Source organism: Electrona antarctica (genome assembly GCF_951216825.1).
Source record: "Electrona antarctica genome assembly, chromosome: 6".
Lineage (NCBI taxonomy): Eukaryota > Metazoa > Chordata > Actinopteri > Myctophiformes > Myctophidae > Electrona > Electrona antarctica.
Genome location: NC_136811.1, coordinates 13,893,904 through 13,918,501, shown reverse-complemented (window position 1 = coordinate 13,918,501; position 24,598 = coordinate 13,893,904). Strand labels below are relative to the sequence as shown.

At 42.1% G+C, this 24,598-nt stretch overlaps 1 protein-coding gene across 2 annotated transcripts; it reads left to right on the top strand.

Moving 5' to 3' along the window:
- The first annotated feature begins 3,041 nt into the window (after positions 1 to 3,041).
- On the top strand, positions 3,042 to 24,073 carry slc2a3b (solute carrier family 2 member 3b). 2 transcript variants are annotated; one of them, XM_079504839.1, is made up of 11 exons: positions 3,042 to 3,119; positions 3,706 to 3,822; positions 11,641 to 11,745; positions 12,818 to 12,978; positions 13,935 to 14,175; positions 14,293 to 14,455; positions 15,176 to 15,363; positions 20,109 to 20,213; positions 20,327 to 20,428; positions 20,608 to 20,811; positions 21,899 to 24,073. In XM_079504839.1, exons 2-11 carry the CDS (start codon positions 3,799 to 3,801, stop codon positions 22,145 to 22,147), a joined length of 1,542 nt encoding a protein of 513 aa, XP_079360965.1. In that variant the 5' UTR covers positions 3,042 to 3,119; positions 3,706 to 3,798; the 3' UTR covers positions 22,148 to 24,073. The 2 variants fall into 2 exon arrangements, with proteins under 2 accessions (XP_079360965.1, XP_079360964.1); XM_079504838.1 differs by lacking the exon at positions 3,042 to 3,119 and having other exon boundaries at positions 3,685 to 3,822.
- Positions 24,074 to 24,598: the final 525 nt, after the last annotated feature.

The window sequence follows — 24,598 nt, the reverse complement described above, 5'->3', positions numbered from 1 at the left end:
CCCCAGAACCCTCTCTCCCGTCTCCAAGCAGCAGAATATAACCTTTTCAAACCACACCCAAAGGCCATCGGCTCTCCACAGCTGTGGGGCCAGACGAAGCCCCATCCAGGTGTCTATAGTCGTTAACGTAAACCAACTTGCATCCTGTTGCAACAGTAGCTTATAGTGAACGTGAACATGTTTGTCCATTGCCTTTGATGTTCGGGTGATAAATGTTAAATAGCCAGCTGGAGGGGAAGGGTCATCACACATCATCTTGGAAAGTGTTCCTGGTAGCATGCACTTGGGTTTCTTACGTCCTTCCACCTCATTGATGCTTCATAATCCTATATTTCCTATGTCCTTCTAACAGGCATAAGAGACTTGATACAAGTAGCAAAATGGCCGGCCGACTTCAACTTACTTACTATTATCATTATTTTATTTTTTTACACTCACTGTATAGGACATAGTATTTTCATAATGTGTTACAGTATGTGATTGGATTCAATGCCGTAATGAGGCTGTAAGGTTTTCAAGGTTTGCAATGTTTAGTGTTTTGTCCTGTCCATGTTAGGTGTATGTAATTTGTTTGTTTTACTGTTTACATGTACAATAATGATTGTGACATGTATCTGTGTTGGGAGCCCCTCGAAAACGAGATGCTACATCTCAAGGGGTCTTTTTCCTAATAAAGAAACTTGAATCATCATCAACTTCCTGTAGGAGTTAGGATGTAGGGGATAGGACAGATCAGAATAAGGACCTGAGATGCAGCCGGTTCCATATCGCCAGTTTCTACTTCCACTTAATTTAATCAATGTGCTGCAGGTGCGCCTGTGAGCTCAGCTGGCAGATCCAGACCTATGTCACCCTAATGCCGCCGGTCTCCGAGGATACTGTCACCCCAACCACAGATCACTTCAACACGGCCCCCCTGCCACAAGCGCCTTAATGTCTTGCACTCATTCACACACCAAAAGCAGAACCGCACACAAAGCTGTGCGTGCACAAAGTGTGCCCTTCTCAATTGTATACTTGTGGAGAACATCAACATTTAGGACAATAATTTCATGAATTCCTTTTTTTGTTGTTGTCATTTTTGAGGGGTGCTAGCCCCTCCTATATTCAGCTATAGTCTGTATTTTTGTCCTAACACAAACATTAAATGCCATTGAAACAATTAATGGAGAATTTACGCCATATGTAGACGAGCAAATCGGTATGTTTAAGAGTGCCCCTCACTTCACACGGTGTGATTTTTAACATTAAACCCCAAAGCAGAAAATAGTTGACATTGTGATCTGTTCTTTTCAATGCATGACACCAGCACCCAACAAATTAAATAAAATCAGGCATAACCTTAACCCCTAAAACCTCTATCTAAATGCATAATCATAACCATAACCCCAACCTGAATCTTTTTCTAAATCTAACACTAAAAAGCTTTTTATTATTATTTTATTATTATTATAAAACAACCACATTCTGTTTTCCAAGGAAGAAAAATGTCTATCTCTCAAATTCTAGTTGTGGAGACATTTGGCCCTCACAATGCAGTAGGTTATTAATACAAGTACACACACACACACACACACACACACACACACACACACACACACACACACACACACACACACACACACACACACACACACACACACACACACACACACACACACACACACACACACACACACACACACAGAGATAATCAAGGGCTCAGTGAATCTCACAGCCAACACTTGGTTTCCTCTTCCTGTTGTCATCATCATCTATGATCATAACTGCCTGCTCTTACAGAACAGGAAGTTGCATAAAGAGACTGTTTTGAGCCAATAAATGAGACCTACACATGTAGCCTGTAGGCCTACACTTTGACCTATTCATGTATGCAAAAACTATATCAACAAGTAATACGCGCTAACGCGGGAAGCGAACACAGCTCGTAAATTGCAATAACAATTAGAATAAATTACGTACTTTTTTAAGGTTTTTATTTAAGTTCTCTTTTTTAATTATTTTTATTATTTTTATTTAAGTTTTTTTTTAAGTTACGTTTTGTGTGTGTGTGTGTGTTTTGTGTGTGATACAGCTGCGCCCTCTGGTGGCGGGCCGGTGGTGTTACAGCGTGACACACACACAGACAGACAGTTTAGGCCAGCTTCTATTTAGTGCTCAGTGCGTTCGCAACAATTGGACAGGACCCGCACCAAAAGTCTTAAATGTATTTGGTATTTAATATTTGAGATGTGAACAGGCCTGTACACACACGAACACACAAAATTAAATTAAAGTTGAAAAGAAAAAATGAATCTGACAAACCGAAAGAGAAGAGCCCCACTGACCGTGCAGTGTGCACAGTGTGAAGTGGATTTGTAAACGGCCGGAGGGCCTTGCATGGTTTGTGGGGAGCTTGTCAAATTCCAGACGGGGATTTAGGTGGGCTATGAAGATTAGAAATAGTTGATGGAAGCATTAGTAGTGAGTGCTCCCCCGTTTGTTCGCCTCCCACTGAGCCGGTCTCATGATTTCTGCATGACCGGCTTTGTACACGAACTCCGTGCCCGTGCACATTGCCTTTTGTTCTCGCGCCCCCGGTGGGAAGCACGATGGGCCAGCACAGCGGCGCACAGAGACCTCTTTCACCGGAGCTGATTGTTCTCCATCTCACCGTCCATACAGTACGCGTGCTCTGGCACGTCCGGCCCCCTTCTCTCAAGTCGAGTGGAACGCCTGTTGCGCCGTTGATTTAAAACGAGTCCCATAATATTATGATTACGAGTCCCGCGACTCCCGCCATGCTATACGAACGAACGAGCCCCCACGGCCCCACCCACTGACTCACTGTTGTCTTTTTGGGGAAACATTCACACGCGCTTTTACGCGCGGGAGCGCATCAACATACTAGCCTATATGACGCGGTATAGGGGGACGAGTGTTGTTGACACTGACACTGCGCAGCAACTTGTCTGCATGCTGTCGTGTCGCGTAGGCTATATAGGCTAAACCAAACTGGCAGATGATGTGAAGAAGTTGATCTGAGCATATGATGTACTGTAAATATAGTTAAATTATTTGGGCTAGTTAGTTGGTGGACTGGATACACATGAGTCAAGAAGAGTGACTGAATAATAACGGTAAACGATAATTTAATTTGATTTACAAGGTAGTCAAATTATATAAAAAATATAATACATAATAAACTAAAACGTTTATATAAATGCAATGTTTACTATAGTGTTCATTTGGCTTATTATACAAATATTATCGATTATAGTTCTAGTCAATATACTATAGTCATACTCTGTATTGTCGATTACTTGTTGCACTTCGATTAAGTGGCACTTGCACTTGAATAGCCTTATGTGAACTTGTCATCCTTAAATGATATCTCCGTTTCAGACTGGCTCATATAGCATATAGCCTACTACTGCTATGAAACGATAATCATATATACTTGCTATTATACAGAAATTGTATCTGCTTAAACTGCAGATTATCATCTCATTTGGATTTCATAATATCAACAGTGTAGTGAGAGAATTGGATGGAGGAGGAGGGAGGGGTTGAGCTGAGTCTGACTCCTGTTGAACGCTGAACAGCACTCTCTTCTGAGCAGTGGGAGTGAAACCTGTTAGCAGTACTGTACTATAGGCTATAGTACAAGTTAAATTTAGGGTTTATGAGACTCACACATTCATAGGGTTGATCATTTCTATACAGGAACGTCTGCTGTCTGTTTGCACAGTGGTTTGTTCTGTGCTTTCCTGAGAAACTGGTTCTGGTGGATATCTGTCCTCTAACGCAGAAGGCAAAATGGAGAGGATGGAGGATGAGAAGGTAACTATTTGTTCTATCAGTTTTGCTATTATTTGCTTTTATCTCCTCCATTTTCCACGTAACAGAAACTTGTCTTTATGTTTTAAAATAACGCTATGTTTCTTCAAATTATACGGACTGAATAATATTATTTGTCTTTTTTTGGATACCGGCACAAACACACGCACGCGCACGCACGCACACACGCACGCACACACGCACACACACACTTAATCATTTCTCATTTTGTTTAGACATTGGTCATCAGCATCATGCACTGCATCACCCTGTGCATGTGGAGACTCCATACCACATTACTGTCATTTATATTGAATCGAAGCGAGCAGTGTCTCTTGTGGCTGCTTCGCCTCACACAATAGACTGTGTTTCCTGCAGAAAAGAATGCCAGCCCAGAATGTCATTATTGGTTTCAGGGGTTGTTGTTTTTTTTTGGCTAAGCATGTCTTTGTCCTGTATAACCAACACCTCCTATAGTGACTCCTGAATGGTATATTTACGAGTCACAGGTTGGCAATTCTGTATTTTTCCTCTCTGGCAAGCAGAGGAACTTTTGGGAGTGAGAGCTGAGCTTTTCGGGACATGAGTAAGCCAAAGTGGGTTGAGGGAGAGTCAGGAATGGCAGATGGCATGTCTGTACATGAGTTTGTTTTATGTTCTTGCCTTGATGACACAGTCAGTAAGAAGGAGGAGCGGTGATGAAACACCTGGGCGGTACTGTGCATAACGGAGTCATTGTAGAGCGGATTATGTCAGATGTCTGCTACAGCATACAATACAATACAATATAATAAATAAGTGAGGTAGAAACCATATTTGTAATCGACCACTTGGTGAACTTATCAGTCATTAGACTTTATCATCCAATATGCCCTATGAATACACCTGTAGCCACTGTTAATCCATCTATAGAATTGGCTGTCAACCGGTCGGTCAGACCCACCTGGTGGTCACCCACCTCTGAGGTCTTTTGAAACAGGGTTGGCGCTTTGTCATTGTCTCCTTGTCACCCTGGGCACTGTTCAGTAGTTAGTTGCTCCTAATTAGGATGGGTGAAATGCAAGTTCCAGGTATGTGCAGTATTTGGCCAGTACCCCAACAGTAAACAGCCACAAACAACCACAAACAACAAACACTGTTAACAGCAATTAGACTGACGATCTTGACCACAAACTGGGTCAGGGATGGAAAAGGGTTCACTGGGGTTGAATGACATTGCTTGCCAAAACTGCCCAACACGCATTACCGAAGGAGGTCACTATTCAAATGAGGAACAGAGCTGCGGCCAGGGACTGCATTTTGATTGAACTTACTGTATGTCCTCTATAAGTCAGGATTGTGCCACAGAGGAGGGAACAATCTGAATGTTATCAGGGATGATTAAGACCGTTACAACCATTGACATGAGGTACAAAATCTACAAATGACTAAACTGTGAGATGAAAAACAAGAGATTACATAATCATATGCTCACAGCAAGTTAAACCCCTTGAACTCATGATGCTAATATACTGAACTTGTTTTTGCGTGATAAAACAGACACATTGATCACTGAATCCTATAGTGTTCCCAGGATGGTCTAGGTTCTGTTTACCGTTCAGTCCGGGTTTAGATCCGATAATTTCCATTCACACATACATGAACACAAACGAGGGACACTTTTACCAAGGCCAGCCAATACGATACGATACGATACAACTTTATTGTCAGCTTTCACTGAAATTTGCTTTGCGTCCATAACGTCACCGTTCAAGATACAGACAGGACATACACAATACATTACACAAGGTACATTACAGGACACACATCACAGAAGCAGACAGGAACAAGAACAATAGAACATATCCTCTTATTACCGATTTTGGTTTAAAAGCAGAACAGACTGATGTACAAAAGAGTTCTTTAGCCTGTTTTTCTTATATTTTGGGACTCTAAACCGCCTCATGGAGGGCAACAGTTGATATTCATAATTTAAAACATGTAAGGGGTCAGAGGAGATGCTCTTCGCCAGTCTAAGCATGCTATTGATCTGGGCTTCTTTAAAGGAACGTAACACAACCTCGACTGGCCTACCAACAATTTTAGCGCATATCTTAATTTGGCTATACAGTTTGTTCTTATATACCATTGATAGGCTGTTAAACCAGGCCGTGCTACAGTACAACATCACAGTTTGAACAACAGACGTATAGAAAAGAGACAAGATCTGACTGCTAGCACCAAGCGCTCTAAGTCGGCGTAGGGAGTACATACGCTGCTGTATCCTCTTACAAATATAGCCAATGAGGAAATATTGTTGAGAAAGGATCAAAGTGTCGCAGCGCCTCTTCATTGATCAGCCCTGCGAACTGATAAAAACACAACCCATGGGCTTTTCAAGAATTATATAAGCTAATAACAGAAAGAAATTGAACTAGAGCAAAACTGATATTTGATATAATATAATATATATACCACACCAATGCAACTCCTTGCAACTGCCATTGGGAATAATGGTTGCAAGTAGTTGCATGTTGCCAAGAGTTGCATGGCGACCCTCTGGTGTGGTGGTTACACTCAGTAGTACACACAATTTAGGCATTTAACAGACAATATTATCCAGAGCAACTTACAAAGTTCAAGGTCAGTGAGTGTAAATGGCACGAAGTCAGCAAACGACAGATTATGGTGTGCAAACAAAAACAATGATATTTTAGGTGAATATCATTGTACGGTAAATTCCACAGCTCGCTAGTCTGGAGGAAAAAGAGTCTTGGACGTATGTGATGGCCAGGGTGTCAAGTGATGTCAAGCGATGTGTGCCTTGACGGACAGCTGATTGTCCAGGACCACTGGACAATCTTGTTCTTGGCAGTTGGAATAGGATCAATCAGGGTGTTATTAATGAAAATGGAAAGATCCTGCAAGGCAATAATTTGCTGGGAAGAAGTGAAGTCTGAGCTTGAGGTGGTGGGATGACATCCACTGTGAGATGTATTGGTTGATAAACTGATCGATTGTTTGATTTATTGATTGATTCATATTTTTACTGATAAAATACATTCCTAATCATATGTGTACATGTAGTGATGCCCTCTTCAAGCTGTGTGGCAGAGGGAAAGAAGGGATAAAACAGTTGGGAGTCATCAGTTAACAGTGATATAGGAAAGCTTGTGAGCTTGACAGAGTCAATGGATCTGGTTAAGGGGGGATTGGGGGAAAGGAGGGCGCCTAGAACAGACCCCGGGGGACCCTGGTCAAGAAGTTTAGGTTGATGAAAGCAAACTTTCCATGAAACAACAACTCTCAAATAGGGTACCATTTGAGTGCCGGCCGTTCCACCAAGGTCATAAAGGCAGAAAGGTGACTGCATGTGTGAAATTCTGCAGACAGGAAAGGATGAAGATTTAGTGGGAGGCAGCCTGCCTCTGTGTCTGCATTCTGCACCCTGCAAGAAATGCTGTCTCAGTTGTCTGTTGAGATATGAAAGACTAGCTTGGGAGTGTTCCACAAGTGCAGCTTTGATGGCTTCATACATTTGTTTGAGAGCGCTATAATCAGTGTTATGTAAACCTTTGACTTAACAAACCGAAAACATTCCTATCACCCAGAAATCTGGCGGCCCCCCTTTTAGTAGGATTTACTCTGAGGACCCACTAGGAGTCCCGGACCACCTGTTGAAGACTCCTGGCCTTAGTGTATACTTTTGAGTATACTGTATGCTGTACCTGCACTCTAGTCTAAAGGAATCTATTATGGATGCTATTGTAACAGTGTACAGCAGTTTGGGCTGGACTACCTGCACAACCTCCCTCATAGAAGAAACATTGTGAAAATAGCCGATTTACACGCTCACAATATATTGCAATGCAACACACTGTGAGATTGTAGCTATATTTTAACTAAAGAGAAGTCCTGCGCAAGGTCACCAGCAGAACGTAGAAGGGCTCATCGGTGCTCAACAGGGACAACCTGGGCACTTCAAGACCCAAATAAAATAAAACTGGAGCACCCGACTGGTCTGCACATTGTTTATTGTTTGGCAGGAGTGACTGACTTTTCGACTTTCGTCTTCCTCAGAGTTGACTCTACCCAGAGTTTTATTTTATTTGGATAGTCTCCTGAAGTGCCTAGGTATTACAGCTATTTTAGCTATTTGTTGTATGATGACGTATATAGGGCGCGTGCACGCGCGCGTGTGCTTGTGTTGCGCCAACTTCAGGTATTTCTGCATTTTCAATAGAAAGGGTTTCCCAATGATTGCAAGAGTTTTCATTTTTGTGTCTGACGTAACAAAATGTTTTGCAAGAAGTGTGTTGCATATTAAAGTGCAAACAATTGTGCACTTCTTTTGGTGCTTTTGTTTAAGGAATAGTAACAAAGTTTAGGGTTTTGATGCCTTTGTCTAACGCGTTCACTTTTTGTGTGTAAGCAATTGTCAAAAAACGTATTAGCAAACGTATACAACAGACCGCAGAGCTAATGACCACACCGAGTCAGCTATTCAGCCTTAATACTCACATAGCCAACACAGTGCCACTCCCTTATTTAGCAATGATCCTATCATCCTGCTACATTTGGAGAGCATCGCTCTCGACTGGCCTTAGCCTTATTCAAAATTGAAAAAAGTCTCTGCAGATGAGTTACACACACTTGCACACACACACACACAGTCACACACACGCACGCACGCATGCACGCACGCACACACGCATGCACGCACGCTCTCAAGGGTAGTGAATGTATTAGTCAGAAATGTAAACAGCATGACTAAGACTAAAGGCTAAAAGGATAACACAAAAAGGTCCCGGGGATTTGTTTCCATTCCATTACATGAAGACTATTGTAGCCAATATAGTCTATAAACTTTTATTTGTGTATTTTTGAGTGGTGCAACCATAGGGTGCAGCCACTCCAATGCCCAGCTCTGTCCGTCCCTGTGTCCCTATGTTTAGGGTACCAACAGGGGGCGCTGTTGCACCACTCACTTCAGACAGGTCTGATTTTTTGTTTGTATATGATTTGTACGGAATAGGGTTGGGTTTTTTAGATTTGTGTTCATTCATTTTTATATCTTCATTTTTTTTTTTTTATTAGCCATGGCATCATTGCCAAGCCATTGTATTCACCCCTTCCGCTGTCACTTTAGAATGCATGCAGTATTTCCTGCTGTGTTCTGGACATTCAGGCTCTGCCATCTTCATTCTGCATGCTTGCCAGTCAACACCAGCATACTTATTTTAGCTCTCACAATTGCTGGAAGGCTGCACTCGCTGCCCTGACATCGCATGCCATGGTGAAGCACTCAGCCTGAGATTGATGTTAGTACAATATGGTTACTGTAGCTCCACCAGCTCTGCCCTTCACCGACGTGATTCAGCACAAAGCAGATTCACCCTGGTGCAGTGGTGCAGATAGATAGCCTCTCTTTCAGAGCTGGGGAGAGTTCATAATTTAATAGCGGACAAGTGGACAACACTGGCCTTTGTTAGTTTTTGTGTTACCAGTAAGATGCCACAAAAAGTTGACAATCTGTTAAAAAATCACCCCCGTGTGAACTGAGTGGTGCAAGGTCTTATATAGCCTGATCAGCTGTGGTCTGACGTAATGTCAGTGACCATAGTAACCATGCTCATTTTTTTGGGCCCCACGTACAGGTACACACAAACACGGATACAGACAAAGCTGGTTGTTGGAGTGGTTTGCACCACTCAAAAATGGCAACTGCCTCTGTGCTTAGGTCCCTGTGCTGGGATGCCTCGATCTGCAATGGTTAAGGAATTGCAGGTACTTTAGGGAGGGTCCAAAATTATTATTGATTATGAACCAAATGGACCATTACAGGTCTATCTGTGTACTGTTCCATTTGTACGCTCTCTGTGTTATGGGGTCCGTATGTGGCCTAATGCTTGCATATACCAAACGGGATCCGCTGGTAATTCTGACGGCGGATTAGTCCGACAACGTGGCTTTGCGTGTGGTTAGGGTTAGGGTTAGGGTTAGAGGCATGGGTTAGTATAAATGGGGCTCCTTGAAAATAAAACTTTTGAAAAGCCCTGGGTTAAGGCATGAATCATACTGTGAAACCACAGTGCTCAATCTCCTGTAAAGAGAACAGACAGTACAGATAAACCAAGGACAAAATGAGATATTTAGAACTGCCTTAGGCTTTCAGAGTGTAATAGGCTCCAGACATAACATTTGGCTCTGATCTCAATGTCATGGGCATGCAGGTCCAGTGCATTTTAGTTAGTGTGCTTGCCAATCATGGTTTGAGAAACAGTCGATATATCTCTAGTGATGTGATTTTGATGATTTGGGTCTACAACAATGAGCTCTATTTCTGCTGCAAAAATCTTTTAATATATGAGCTTACGGTCAGAGATCTCTATGGTCTCTGACCAAAAACTCCCATATTAAAAGATTCTTGCACAGATTTTCTGCGTGCAGATGCTCGTTTCATTCAATTGAATGAATTGAAAGGGGAAATGGCCTGCAATACTCTCCCAAGGAAAATGTTGTCTTGTTTATGGCACATTAAAAAATAAATAAAGGATTTCGTTCCACTCCAGGATACATGGATTAAAAAGGATTTCACATAAGTAAGCCTATTAGGACATTATACCTTGGATATTGGAGTCAGGATGCTGTCTGTAGTACCTTTTCTCGCGCCATAGTATATCTTGTATATCTAGTATATCCAACTGGGGCCCACACACCTACGTCGCACAGCTGATCCGACCAATATGTCCCGAGTCATAGTGTCGGGGGCTTTGTTAGAATTCTTGTACCCGTCTGTCTGTGTCTCTTCCGTGCCCATATATGGATCTCTGTATCTGTCTGTCTACCTGTGTCCCTTTTATGCCCATATATGGAGATCCCTGATGTAATTAGTGCCCATACCCTGTATATTGAAATGAAATATGGACATATTGGTCAGTCAGTCCCTACTGTATATGCACATGAATGACCATGGGCATATCGGTCGGATCTGTGTAGCTCTGGACAACCGGATCATTTGCCTGGCATATCGCGTTTGTTTATGCTGTCTGAGTCATAGTAACATGCCTATATTTGGGCGTTTATGGATATGTCTGAGTCGGTCCCTCCCAGTAGCCAACTTTTTGACATAATATTGCTTATAGCAGCTTTAAAGCAAGAGTGAAAGAGGTTGAAACTGAGACGTTTGGAGGGGGGTTCTCTTACCATGCAGGACACCCAGCAGCTTTTGCACAGTGTATATACTTTCACTAAATAACAATAGTTGGTTCAGCTTTAGTTGGACACTGGTTTATGGGAAAGCCCTTCGTGTTGGGGAATTAATGTCAGGTGCATTAGCTTGTTATTATGAGCTAAGCCCTCTTTAATTCCAAAACCCTACAGCTGGGACAAAATATTTCTAATTTGCCTTGGTTCTCTTCTCACTTGCAGGCCTTCTGCAGCTTCTTAGCTGACAAATGCCCACAAGAGTTGCGAAATAGATGTCGCCCCTGGTGTAACACCTTAGCTGCGAAATCAGTACCGTTATTCTCTGAACGAGAAGGGAGGGGTGGCGGGTCTGTGGATGTAGAAAGGCCCATTGTAATTACCAATGTCACCGTAACAACAAGAGCTTTGTAGAGCCAGGAACTGCATGGCCATGTCTTGCTGTTCACTCACTGAGGGAGTTATTGTACGCCAGCTCCATCCATATGTATCAACTGCCCCTGTCATTTGTCTCTATTCTCTGTCGCTGCTTAATTGGACCTGTATGAGTAGGTGACAGATAAACCCTTGATTCTCTTGAATTTGTTTCTCTCATCATCTTTTCCTCATAATTCATCTCTCCATCTCTCTACACAGCCAAAGAAGAAGATAACTTGTTACCTGCTCTACTGCGTGACCACAGCGGTCGTTGGCTCACTACAGTTTGGATACAACACTGGCGTCATCAATGCACCTGAACAGGTGTGTACAGATTCACATGTGTATCACATGTGTGTTGTGTCCGGTCACTCAATGGTTTCAGGTTTGAGCCCAACGGCTCGTCAAAGTTCCCTCGAGCAAGATGGGTCTTAGACGGCTCAAATGTCAAACAAATTAACACAAATGTCAGACATTATGTTGTTGCATGAGCATATTAAACCAAACATAATCAACATTCAGTGATCAATATTTCCTCACAGTGTGAAGGTCCTCGGTTTGAAACCAACTGGGGCCTCTTCGTGTGCATGTGCAATTGTGCATTTCCTCTGGCTGTTCCGTTTCTTTGCACACCACATTCTCCACAAGCACTGCTCATTGGCTGGCCACTGTTCCTAATAGTTAGGAGGATGGGTTCAATGCAGAGGACAACTTTCCCCACGGGGATCGATAAAATATAACTTAATTCGACTCGGCTCTTCCTGAACTCGACTCGAATTGACTCTGCTCGACTCGACTTGATTCGATTTGACTTTGAATGTGTTCGTTGCCAAGTGGGGAATTCCATTCCTCTCTAATGGATGCATGCGGTGGCTCATGTTTTACAGATGAGTAGATAATCAGTGAGGGAGTGGGATTTAATTCATCACTAATGGAAACAAAACCACATCCTTTTCTGTTGCTTTGTTTTGTTTGGAAGTCTGTATAATGTTGTGGAAATGCTCCCATGACACTATCACTGTTCTATGGAGAACTCTACTGCCCTCCTGTGGATGTCACACGAACACTACAACCAAAGATTTGTCAGATTACAGCTGATCATCTCCTGTGAGTGGAACACTGAATGGTGAAAAACCACTATGGTCAACAAGCGCTTTTCTATCCTTATTGGACCTATCTCATGTGATATGGGTCACCGGGTGTCACCCATAGTTATAAGGTGTCGTCAGTGACCAGTCACAACTGAAACATTGTCATGTTCCAGTATCCTGTGATAATTCAATACAATCTGTCACTGCAATTACGGCACAAACAATTGTCTTTTGCTTTCTTTAGATAGGTCCTCTGTCTACTGCCTGCACTCATACCCCCACCTCTCCTCTGTGTCCAAATCCAGAAACTGCGTAGGTTCTTCCAGAATGTGTCTATGGAGCGTTACGGAGAGCCTTTCAGCCCAGGGGTCAACACCTTGGTGTGGAGCTTCTCCGTGGCCATCTTCAGCGTGGGAGGCATGATGGGATCCTTCTCGGTGGGAGTCGTGGTCAATAAGTTTGGCAGGTGATGGGTGTACTGTGTAAAGTCTAAAGTAAAGGGTATACCCCTTTACCTTTCTATGAACCCTAGCATGCCTATTCTGGGTAGAAACATTCTTGGACAAAATATCTTCAAGCTTAAAATATCTACAAGCTTAAGTTGCAATGCAACATGTTGTAAGCTTGTAGATATGCTATTTTTGGTGAAGACGAGGGTGAAAAATGAGTAATATAGAGCTCTGTCAATAGGGTTTAAGTGGATAAAGCCCTACTCCAGTATTTGTAACATTTTAGCTGCAAACTATTTACCAGTGCCAATAACCTGTAGTGACTGTTGTTGAAAAATAAGTGCATTTTGAGCACAAAGTTCAAAATTTTTAGCTCCTTTATTTGGCAGAGTGATGCGGACCAGACACTGCAGCTTTTCACTTCTACTGGGTAATTAATTGCGTTCACTTGGGGTCTCAGGTCTAAATTAGTACTAGATTTGACAGCTGTAGTTTGAGTACCTCAGGGCCAGAGATGAGATGCACTGTTTTAAAGCAACAGATGGTCCATTAATCCATTCAACCGATGAAGGGCAATTATCAGACTTTTAATAAACTTAAAAGTTAAAACTTCCTGTAGTGAGATTATCATTTCATATTTTCCTGTTGACATACGTCAATCAACTGCTCGCTTTTGTCTCTCTCTCTCTCTGTGTCTCTCTCTATCTCCTCTCCTATAGTAATTACAGCATAATATAATAATAATAAAAATCAACTCCTTGTCATATGTTGTTTTTCGTATAGTTGTTTTTTGTATAGGCTACACCGCTAAAGTATTTGTATCTGTAGGCTATTGTATAAATGTCATTTATGTATAAAAAGGAAAAATCAATAAATATTGTTGGGGGAAAAAAACCCCTCCATGTCATATTACCTTTTATTCCCTTCTGCTAACAGCTTTCCTCCTTCTCTTTCTCGCTCCGTCTCTCTCCAGGCGCAAGTCCATGATGCTGGCCAACATCCTTGCCCTGGTGGGTGGATGTCTGATGGGGCTGGCCACCATAAGCAACTCCTTTGAGATGGTGATCTTTGGCCGGCTGGTCATTGGCATGTTCTGTGGCCTGACTACGGGCCTGACTCCCATGTATATCGGGGAGATTGCGCCCACCGAACTGAGGGGGGCCTTCGGTACCCTGCACCAGCTGGGCGTGGTGATTGGTATTCTGGTGGCGCAGGTATGAGGTCTGACTTAAACACACCCATACGGTTGTGTCTGTCTGTCTGTCTGTCTGTCTGTCTGTCTGTCTAATGGCTCATTTCTGCCCGTCTTGGTTGCATTTGTCCGTTTGTAGGTCTTTGGCCTGGAGTTCATCCTGGGCTCAGAGACGCTGTGGCCCTTGCTGCTGGCCCTGACTGCCCTGCCGGCCTTCCTGCAGAGCTTCATGCTGATCTTCTGCCCCGAGAGCCCCCGCTATCTGCTCATCAACCTCAACCGAGAGGAGGACGCACGGGCAGGTCTGGAATAGAATGAATAGAAGGAATATTATCATATTGTCCAAAGTACATTGAAGGAAATGTCAGATCAGTAAAAAACATCAATCATTAAACATGAAATAAGCATAAAATAAATATCTATATTTGGGAGAAAATTATGTCTGTGTGACATAATATTTGTTGCTTCTTCTTGGGGACGGTGACCGTACGTAATAATAATAATAATAATAATTCAGTACCCCAGTTTCTATGCTAGTTAGTGTACTGACCACAAAATCATGGCAGGGCCTCGAGGGAGAAGGGGCTTAAGTCATTCCAAGTGCAGCAAGATCGTGTCCAGCGGGTGAAAGCGTTCAGCTCTCCCTGAAATCCACTGCCGTCTCTGGTCTCCTGAACATTAATCTTAAAGTGGTTGTGGCTGCACCATAGGAAGTCCGATTGTCAACTTCCCCATCCTCCCATTTACCCCTTGGTGAAATGGTCGGCATGCAGTAAAGTCACTTTTTGTCAAAGCACCTTAAAATGTACTGTATGCGTTTCACAATCGGTCAGTCTCTTGCTCAAAGACACTTCCGACATGATGCCAGGAGGAGTAGGGATCAAACCTGTAACCTTCTGATTCCAAGCAATCTACCCCCCGACGAAATATGGAGTTAACGATTCTTATAAAATGAATTAAGTTTAGTTTAGTTAGTTAAGTTTCTTAATATTTTCTTAATATTTCCTGTCTACCATTCGTAGCCATGGTGCGACTGCGTGGCACTGAGGATGTGGCTGATGACATCCAGGAGATGAAGGAGGAAGGCATGAAGATGGCCTTGGAGAAGAAAGTGACCATCCCCGAACTGTTCCGCTCGCCACTCTACCGTCAGCCAATCATCATCGCCATCGTCCTGCAGCTCTCCCAGCAGCTGTCTGGCATCAATGCTGTAAGTATGCACGTCTTAGGTTATAATAGTTTTGGTTTTTTCATTATACTTTAGTTTTAGTTAGTTTTGACATCTCTTTTTCTAATTCAGTTAGTTTTAGTTCGTTTTTAGAGCGGGTTTGCTAGTTTTTATTTAGTTTTTATTTTGGTGAAATGCTTAGTTTTAGTTTAGTTATAGTTTAGTTTTAGTTTTTTTCGTACTTTGGTTTATTTGTCAGGTATATGATTAAAAAAGATCAGAGTAAGTATTGTGTAATAAAACCTAAAAAAATATACCATTTAAAAATATATACTCAGCAACAAAAGTTCAGAAATGTAACTTTGGTCCTTTATTTCTCTACTTTGATAATATGTTTTATATAATTTTAATCATTGATCGTTGTCACCTGTACATACAACGAGGTATTCGTGGAATGAGCATTCGTGGAATGAGCAACACAGCTAAGCGGGTGGGTGGCGCCCCCAAAAATGTGCCAAAATTGCAAATGGTTGGTATACCAACCCTTGCTTTGAGTTGCTTAGTGGATTGGATGATTGCACTTTCCCCACAGTAAATTTACAGTAAAGTAAAGGAAGAAACAACACTTGGTTCTGTTGGTCACACGTACAGCACGTACAGCCCGTACAGCACGCCCAAGCTGATCCCACAAGTGTTCAATGTAAGTCGCTCTGGATTAAGAGCGTCTGCTAAATGCCTAAATTGTAAATTGTAAATTGTTCAATTGGGTTGAGGTCTGGACTCACTCACGGCAGGCCATTCCATCCTCTCCACTCCTACATTTTGGAGGTACTCTGTGATCCTATGGCTCTATGGGGCGAGTGTTGTCATCCTGGAGGATGGCGTTAGGTCCCAGATTCTGAAGATATGGGATCACCACTGGCTCGAGAATCTCACTGCATTGAGATTGCCTTTAATGATGACAAGTTCTGTCCGTGAGAGAGATACTGTTCCATACCAAACCAAAATGTTGTGGCAAGGGTGAATATCAACCACCAAATGTTTTGGGGGTGCTACCAACACATTTAGCTGTGTTGCTCATTCCACGAATGCCCGATCCTTATACACTGACACCACGCTAGACAGGAACGCCCAAAAACGTCACATCCGGTTTTAGCCTGGGGTAAGAATTTTCTATGGCTGCCAATGCAACTTGGTCCAATCCTTAATCACATACGGACAAACATCTATGCTGATGCTATCTAACTTGCGGAGGTAGCGTGCCTTGTCCACGGGCAACAGATCTTTCAACGTATGGCATTGCAAATATGTTTGATAATCGCTACTCTGCTCAATATTGTTTTGAAAATGCCGCAAATTGCATTGCAGTGAACGAGCGCAAATCACAACTTCCCCCGGTTGTGGGCGGAGTCACAGTTTGAGGCGCTGTTTACGCGCCGTGGTGTCAGTGTATACAATAGGCCTATAGAGCGTCGCATGTCCCGCCCCCTAGCATGGCCCAGGAAATGAATCCCAATGCATTTTTCCCATGACAACTCATGACAACACAAACAATATTTTGGACCAAACAAATAATTACAAAGAAGAAAAACAACAAAAAAAGTGTTCTTCTTTCTAATTATTTGTTATACGGTGCTGAAAACTGCCGTAAAACTTTTTGGAGGAAATTAATGGAATGAATTTAAAAGGTTAATATTATAAATATCCGAAAGGCATATAAATATTGATAAAAACTAAAACTAAGGGTATTTTGTCTATAATTTCTGTTAGTTTTAGTTAGTTTTGTGAACACACAATACAGTTATAGTTTAGTTATCGTTTTTTAATTTATTTTTAGTTTTTATTAGTTTCAGTTAACAGTTTAGAGGCCCCAGACGGAGATCACCATCAAGTTCAAGTTCATGGTCAAGTGCCCCAGACGGAGATTGATAAACGGGACGGAGATTAATGATATCAAAACCGATCGCATCGCTCCACAGCCTAGGAGCGCTTGCCTTGTTGCCCAATCCTCAGTGTTGCACAACAGTGACACGTCATCGAAAATGTTCCCTGTCTGTTTAGCGGACGAAAACAAAAATCTTAAAACGTTCATAACTCGCGATCTATCTATCTGTTAACTACAATGTTTTTTTAATTCTAGTTTTCGTTTTTTAGTTAGTTTTAGTTAACTATTATAACCCGGGCAGGTTGGCAGTGGTGGAACAAGTAACTCCACATGTTTACTTATAGGTAAAAGTATCAATACCGCAATGTACTGTAGAAAAGTAAAAAAGTTAAAGTCTGCAATTAAAAATACAAAAGTATTGGTATCAAAATGTACTTCAAATACCAAAAGTAGAAAGCATTGATTCGTTTTCAAATAATTGCCTCTGAGATGTAGTGGAGTAGAAGTACTTGGGTAAATGTAATTAGTTACTTTCCACCATCTATCTATCTCCTATATAATGTAAGCAATACTACATTATAATTTAGTTGTAGCAGAGCATTGATGATGTAAGCAGCAAAGATGGCAAAAATACAACTTAAAACGTTTAGTGATTGATGATCATAATTACAACATTTTACACAAATAATAAGGAATATAAAGTTAGGCCTGATTCTGCTGCGTTGTAGGAAACAAATCATGACAAAACAGTGCTACAAAAATGTTGCCTTGGTTCTTTTCTTGTGCACTAAAACAAAAGCAACAGTGCGTTAGATTGGGTGGAATAAATGAAGCATAATAAGGTCAAATCACAGGGCGATCCATGTGCTCTTTATCGTATAGTGTCTGTTAATAAGGTCACTTAGCCAGGCTGACTAACTGCATTAACGCTATAGCTGCGTCTGGCCTGACAATCACAATTGAATTGTGACAGCCCCTGGGGGTGAAGGTCAGCACTGCAGCATCATTTATTTAGTGGTTTATAGCCATCACTCTGCTGCACCTGTACCTTCGTTATGGAGAAGAGAACAGATGAAAAGATCTAGTCTATCCTGTCTAAGAGCTACACTAGCTACTGCTATTTCTGCTGTTTTTTAACGTTTTTCAACATGGAAACAATTGACGATTATGCAAAAATAATTGCGATGATCTCAAATAATTGCGATTTTGCCTGTACACTCAGAATATCTTATAGAATAGATGGATTTGTTTTTGCGCCCACATACCCCGTCCAGGACAGGCTTCAGACGTGCCTCCTCAGGAGACTTGGCTCAGATCTGAACCCATTTGGCTTGGCGTTAAGGAACCCGTTGCGACCCCATGCCCTCGCTGACGTCGACCCCCAGGCAGGGTTCGAATCCACAAGCACAACCTTCCGCATGAAAGACATTAGCTCTGGTCCATAGTCTTCTACTGCTTCTACGATTCTGCCCTGCAGTATAAGGCTATGGGACTTTCAGTTTTAAATCTCAAATCGAAATCAGACCAGCCTCTCCTCTTTAGAGTATTTTAAAAGAACGTTTTTGCTACTCACCAAAACAAAGACGGGTTGTGTCATTAGAAAGCCTACTTTCCTTAGTGGACGCACTTTGAGCCCCCCACCACACGTATAAACGGTACTTTTTGGGCAGAAAGGGATTTTAGTTCACCGGAGGAAAAATATTCTCTGTTTTTGGCAATATCGGTAGAGGGCGCATTGGAGTAACTAAAAGTATTTTTTTCCCGGTGGAATCAAAATCCCTTTTTGGCCAAAAAGTACCGTTTATATGTGTGGTGGGGGGCTCAGAGTGCGTCCACTAAGGAAAGTAGGCTTTCTATTGACACAACCCGTCTTTGTATTGGTGAGTAGGTCAAACATTCGTGAGATTTCCACTAAAGAGGAGAGGCTGGTCTGATTTTGATTTGAGATATAAAAAACTGAAAGTCCCATAGCCTTATACTGCAGGGCAGAATCGTAGAAGCAGTAGAAGGCTATGGACCAGAGCTAGAAAGACATATGCTCTAACCACTACACTAGGGCGGCCCTCAGAATATCTTATAGAATAGAAAGTAAAATAAATGTCTGCAACCAGATGTCACTGTTAGTTAGTCTTTTAACCCTATTATATACTTCATAGTATGTAGGTGAAAATAGCAGATCTGTTCTTTCTGAACATATTTTGTTTTCGGTAAAACAAAAACACAAAAGCATAAAAAAGATCACACCCGTGTGAACTGAGTGGTGCAAGGTCTTATATAGCCTGATCAGCTGTGGTCTGACGTAATGTCCATTACTATGTGACCATAGTAACCATGCTCATTTTTTGGGGGGCCACGTACAGGTACACACATACAAATGGATTGAAAGGATATGACATTCATATAGGAATTGTGTCCTTCTAAGGCCCAAACCACACCACTGCAACTCCTTGCAACATGCCATTGGGAATAATGGTTGCAAGGAGTTGCATTGCATGTTGCAAGGAGATGCATGGCGACCCTCTTTACTATAAAAAATCACACCCGTGTGAACTGAGTGGTGCAAGGTCTTATATAGCCTGATCAGCTGTGGTCACTGACGTAATGTCAGTGACGTAATGTCTCATTCCGGCCAATCACAATGCACCATGCTCATTTTTTGGTACGAACAGACACGTAGATGTAATGAAATCACACCCGTGTGAACTGGGTGACCATAGCAACCATGCTCATTTTTTTTGGTACGGACAGACACGTAAACTAACAAAGCCAGTTGTAGGAGTGGTTTACACCACTCAACAAAGCCAGTTGTAGGAGTGGTTTACACCACTCAAAAAGCTACCGATGTTATACAATTATGGTGAATATAATTATAAATTGGTGCCATTCTCCCCTCTTTCTTTAGGTCTTTTATTATTCTACAGGTATATTTACCACCGCAGGTGTCACCCAGCCTATCTACGCTACCATTGGAGCCGGAGTGGTTAACACTGTGTTCACCGTGGTCTCTGTGAGTGTCTTAGTGTTATTGCTGTGTGTGTCGACAGTTCATCTCATAGTGCATGTTTCATTGTTATGGATGTCCGATATCCGAGTTAATTGCTTCCCTTGTGCGTTCGCTAGCTCTTCCTGGTTGAAAGGGCGGGACGAAGGACCTTACATCTGATTGGATTGGCTGGAATGGCTGTCAGTGCCCTGATCATGACTATCTCCCTGGCATTGGTGGTGAGTAACAGCGCTGCTTTAAACGTCCGTCCGTCCGTCCGTCCGTCTGTCTGTCTGTCTGTCTGTCAGTATATCTTGCCCATTTTCAAAGCTCTTGCCAAAATCGTAATCACTTTTCAAACTAAAGTTTAAATTCTCTCTCTCTCTCTCTCTCTCTCTCTCTCTCTCTCTCTGAGCAGAGTCAGTACCCATCTGTCAGCTACATGGCCATAGTGGGGGTGTTTGGCTTCGTGGCCAGTTTTGAGATGGGTCCGGGTCCTATCCCATGGTTCATCGTTGCAGAGCTGTTCTCTCAGGGTCCGCGGCCTGCTGCCATGGCCGTCTCTGGCTTCTCCAACTGGACTGCCAACTTCATAGTTGGCTTGGGCTTCCCCAAACTGGAGGTATGGAGGCAATTATTAGTCAGGAGCTCACATTCCAGTGTCACAAGACTCCCAATTTCTCTTTCCATAACGTGTTCCACGTATTCCAGTTTCTATTATCCATAAAGATTAGATGTGTGTCTTAGAAGCTGCCACGTGACCAGGGGAGGGGAGTAGCATGATGGAATGATCATCTTTACATAATACTGTAGGTCTCTGTTGGACAGAAACTGTTTTCAGAAATGAATTCCCTATTTTACACTTTGCCGTATTGCAGGGCCCAAAATAGGGACACCAGGTTGAAGGTGGCTAAGTCTGTCTGTGGGTTTTATGAATATTTGCGTATTACGTAATAAGAGCATGTAACTAAGTAACTACAATGGATCCATTAATGGAGCCATTTTCTGAACGTAAAATGCTTCTGCATACTGAACAAGCATCCCACTGTATTCAATTCAATTCAATTTTATTAAAGTGTCAAATCACAAGTGTCTCAAGACACTTTACATATAGAGCAGAAAACCGACAGAGATCTGTATAGACTGTATAGAGGGTATGCACGTGACATCATCACCAAACCCGGAAGTTATGCAGGAATGCCTACTGAGTGGCAAAAAACTGATTGCATTAAACGACATTAAACAATGTTAAACTCACTTTGCATGTTGCTTTGCCACTCAATGGGCCATTCACTTTAAGCATGCGCATACCCTCTATTGGTGGCATGACCACTGAAGCTTTACTTGCATACAGTTGTGTACTCCTACCATACATAAACATTGTACAACGAATACAAAGAACTGTCACTGAAAAGAAGTCTTGCTGTTTGAAACAAACAAAACAAAAGAACCAGTGCACAGCACTGTTGGGGAGCGGCTGGACGGCCATAGCTCAGTGTGTAGAGATGCCGTCTGGGAACTGGAGGTTTGCTGGTTTTACTCTCGGCTCGCTTGGTCTACATGTCTGAGCAGCCATTTACTGGGCAAATGCAAAACACTAGTTATTTCCTCTCTCCAAGCAGGGACCAGTAAATATCCCTGTTGCATGCAGTTCTGATGTGTTCTGCAGCCAACAACAGCTAACAACAATCTCTCTCACCACCTGCCAGGAACTGTGCGGCCCTTACGTGTTCATCATCTTCATCATCTTCCTTATCATCTTCTTCATCTTCACCTTCCTGCGCGTGCCGGAGACCAAGGGGCGGACCTTTGACGACATCGCCCAGGGTTTCGCCCGGAGCGCCGCTCAGTCCACGCCGGGGGCGGAGGCTTCGGGCCTGACCGGGTCGGACAGAAAGGGGCCCATGTCCTCGGCTGATAAGGTCCCCATGGTGGATCTGCCACCAGAGAAGTCTTAGAGGAGAACAAGAAAAGGAAGAATCAACGGCACAAATATAGACTACGAGATTTACACACATAAGGTAAAAACAAACAAAAAAGAAGAAAAAAAAACGCACGCATACACACACACACAGTAGAATGGCCTCTTCAAAGACATAGAAAGAGGGGAGAGGAAAATGCAACTTTGTTGATGAGGAATGTGTTCATTAAAAAGGTCAAGTGTATTGCTATGGGGAATGGGGAGATACAAACAGCAGATCTTATGTGATTTGTGTGTGCCAATTGAAGAGAACCGGTCAAACGTTTTCTTTCAAAAGTTTAGTATTAATCATTGTAACTTATTAATGATATATTTTTTAGCTGTTACAATTCCCAAATTACTGGCGAGATTCAATATAAGCCTACGGGGGCCAAAGGTTATTCCATTACAATACTTAATCTTTGTTGACATTCCAAGTGCCAGTTTTCCAAGTATTGATACATAAGAGGATCAGAATATAATAATTATGCTCAATGTTAATCCCCCAAGGTCCCTAAAGCCCCCTGTGTGTGAGTTTAAACTAAAGAGCTACAGGGTTTGGGCCTGTGGTGCAATGAGGTCAACCTCAGAACGCTAGGCTTTGGACTCCAATAGTTTGACCTAAAAACATGTATGGAATCCTGCGTGTGACCGCAGCACTGCGGCTTTCTCAGAGATGGTGAGAATATAGCCTTGTGTTGCTGACACGGGTCCTCTACAACATGGCTGCTTAACCTTAAAACACTGCCCTGAACTTAAGCTGCGCGAAAAAAAACTACCGTTGTGTGTGTGTGTTGTGTTGTACAGCACTGTAAAAGTCCTGAGGTCTTGACTATTATGGTCTATAGAAATCACATTAACACATTTATGAGAAACGTTATTTGATTTCTGTATGGACCCGATTCACACTGAAGTCTGTTGTTTTTAGTCTTAACACCTGCCGAGTCGCTGCTCTGTAGCTTTGTAAGTCAAAACAAATCAAACACGGTTTGTTACGCGTACTAGTTTACCACGTATCTTTGCTTTTACCTTGCTGCCTAATGACTTGGATGAGCTGCATAGTGAGGACCAACGTGCATTAACCACTTTTAACATGGCATGCCTTTTGTTGGGCGTGTCAAATATTTTTTCTTTAATGTGAAAATAGCAGATCTACAAGCTCACAACGTGTTGCATTGCAATGCGCTGTGAGCTTGCAGATTGGCTATTTTCGCTATTTATCGTACGACAAAGCATAAGTGGTTAAGGCCAAGCTTTAGCTATAGCTTCTTCTTGTTCCAATGCATACATCTGTGTATCAACCTACGGTATAGAAAAGTATTGTAAGGACACGATACTACTTACAAACATGTAACAACACAAAAGTATGACAATTTGTTCACCTTGTGCTGACATTGGGTACGGGTAGTCATTAATGCAATAATAATAGTTCATCTGTTCGGGTGATTTCTGTGAAGTACTCACAGTATTATTGTTTACTTACAATACTTTCATTCAGCTTATTGATAAATGACCTATTAGCATATATATACTGTACATAATAACCTATTTTGTTCAGTCTGTACTATAGGTACATACTACACTTGAATAAGACTAATATAAAGTAAATTGCTACTTGGGGTGTGTTGTGCACAATGTGCAGTATTTCACAAGGTTCATCATAACACAAGTATGTGGGTTACATTGTCACCCCGTAGCTCACTTCTACACTGATTCATGTTACATACGGTGACTGTAGAGAGCTCAGGATCAACATAATCGCAACTACTATGGGATAGATGCATTCACTATCCATCATCATATACTTGAAAACTCCCTTGACATCATTATGTCACCGCTACAGTACGACTAACTACTGAAACAGAGCAGGAAATGAAATGCCTTAACAAGTCTCACAAGCGTGTTGAGTTTAACCAGTATTGTATCGTTTGACAGACAACGGGAGGGGGGTGGGGGGGCAGATGATAACGTTGACAGTGCATATTCTGTGGAAAGAAACACTAAATGAAATGTATTTATTACATTGGTATTATTATCCTAGTATATAAATATAGAATCGTTGTCAAATGTACTTTATGTTAGTGGTTCTCAAAGTGGGGTCCAGGGAGCCCCAAAATGTGTTAATACAGCATCAGAATCATTTTATCTATATTTTATATACGTATGTTGGCTATTAAAAATAGCAGATACTGGTATACAAGCTCACAGCGTGTCACCTTTTTTTTGTTTAATCTTGTATAAGTATTGGAAATGGTTTTCTTTTGGGGTTTTTTAAACACAAATCTTCTATTCTGGCCTATATTTTCCAAATACACAAATACAAATCAATTTGGGGGTCCTTGACATGAAAAAGTTTGAGAACCACTGCTTTCTGTGTACTGTGTACTGTGTGTGTGTGTGTGTGTATTGTGAAATCTTGTGTGTAGTAGACTTAACGTTACCATATAGC

Excerpts from the sequence above, each read along its gene's own strand:
- slc2a3b (XM_079504839.1), top strand. The coding sequence starts at position 3,799 with ATGGAGAGGATGGAGGATGAGAAG. Across the intron at positions 14,176-14,292 it reads TTGGTATTCTGGTGGCGCAG|GTCTTTGGCCTGGAGTTCAT; the intron begins GTATGAGGTCTG and ends GTCCGTTTGTAG. Across the intron at positions 14,456-15,175 it reads AGAGGAGGACGCACGGGCAG|CCATGGTGCGACTGCGTGGC; the intron begins GTCTGGAATAGA and ends TACCATTCGTAG.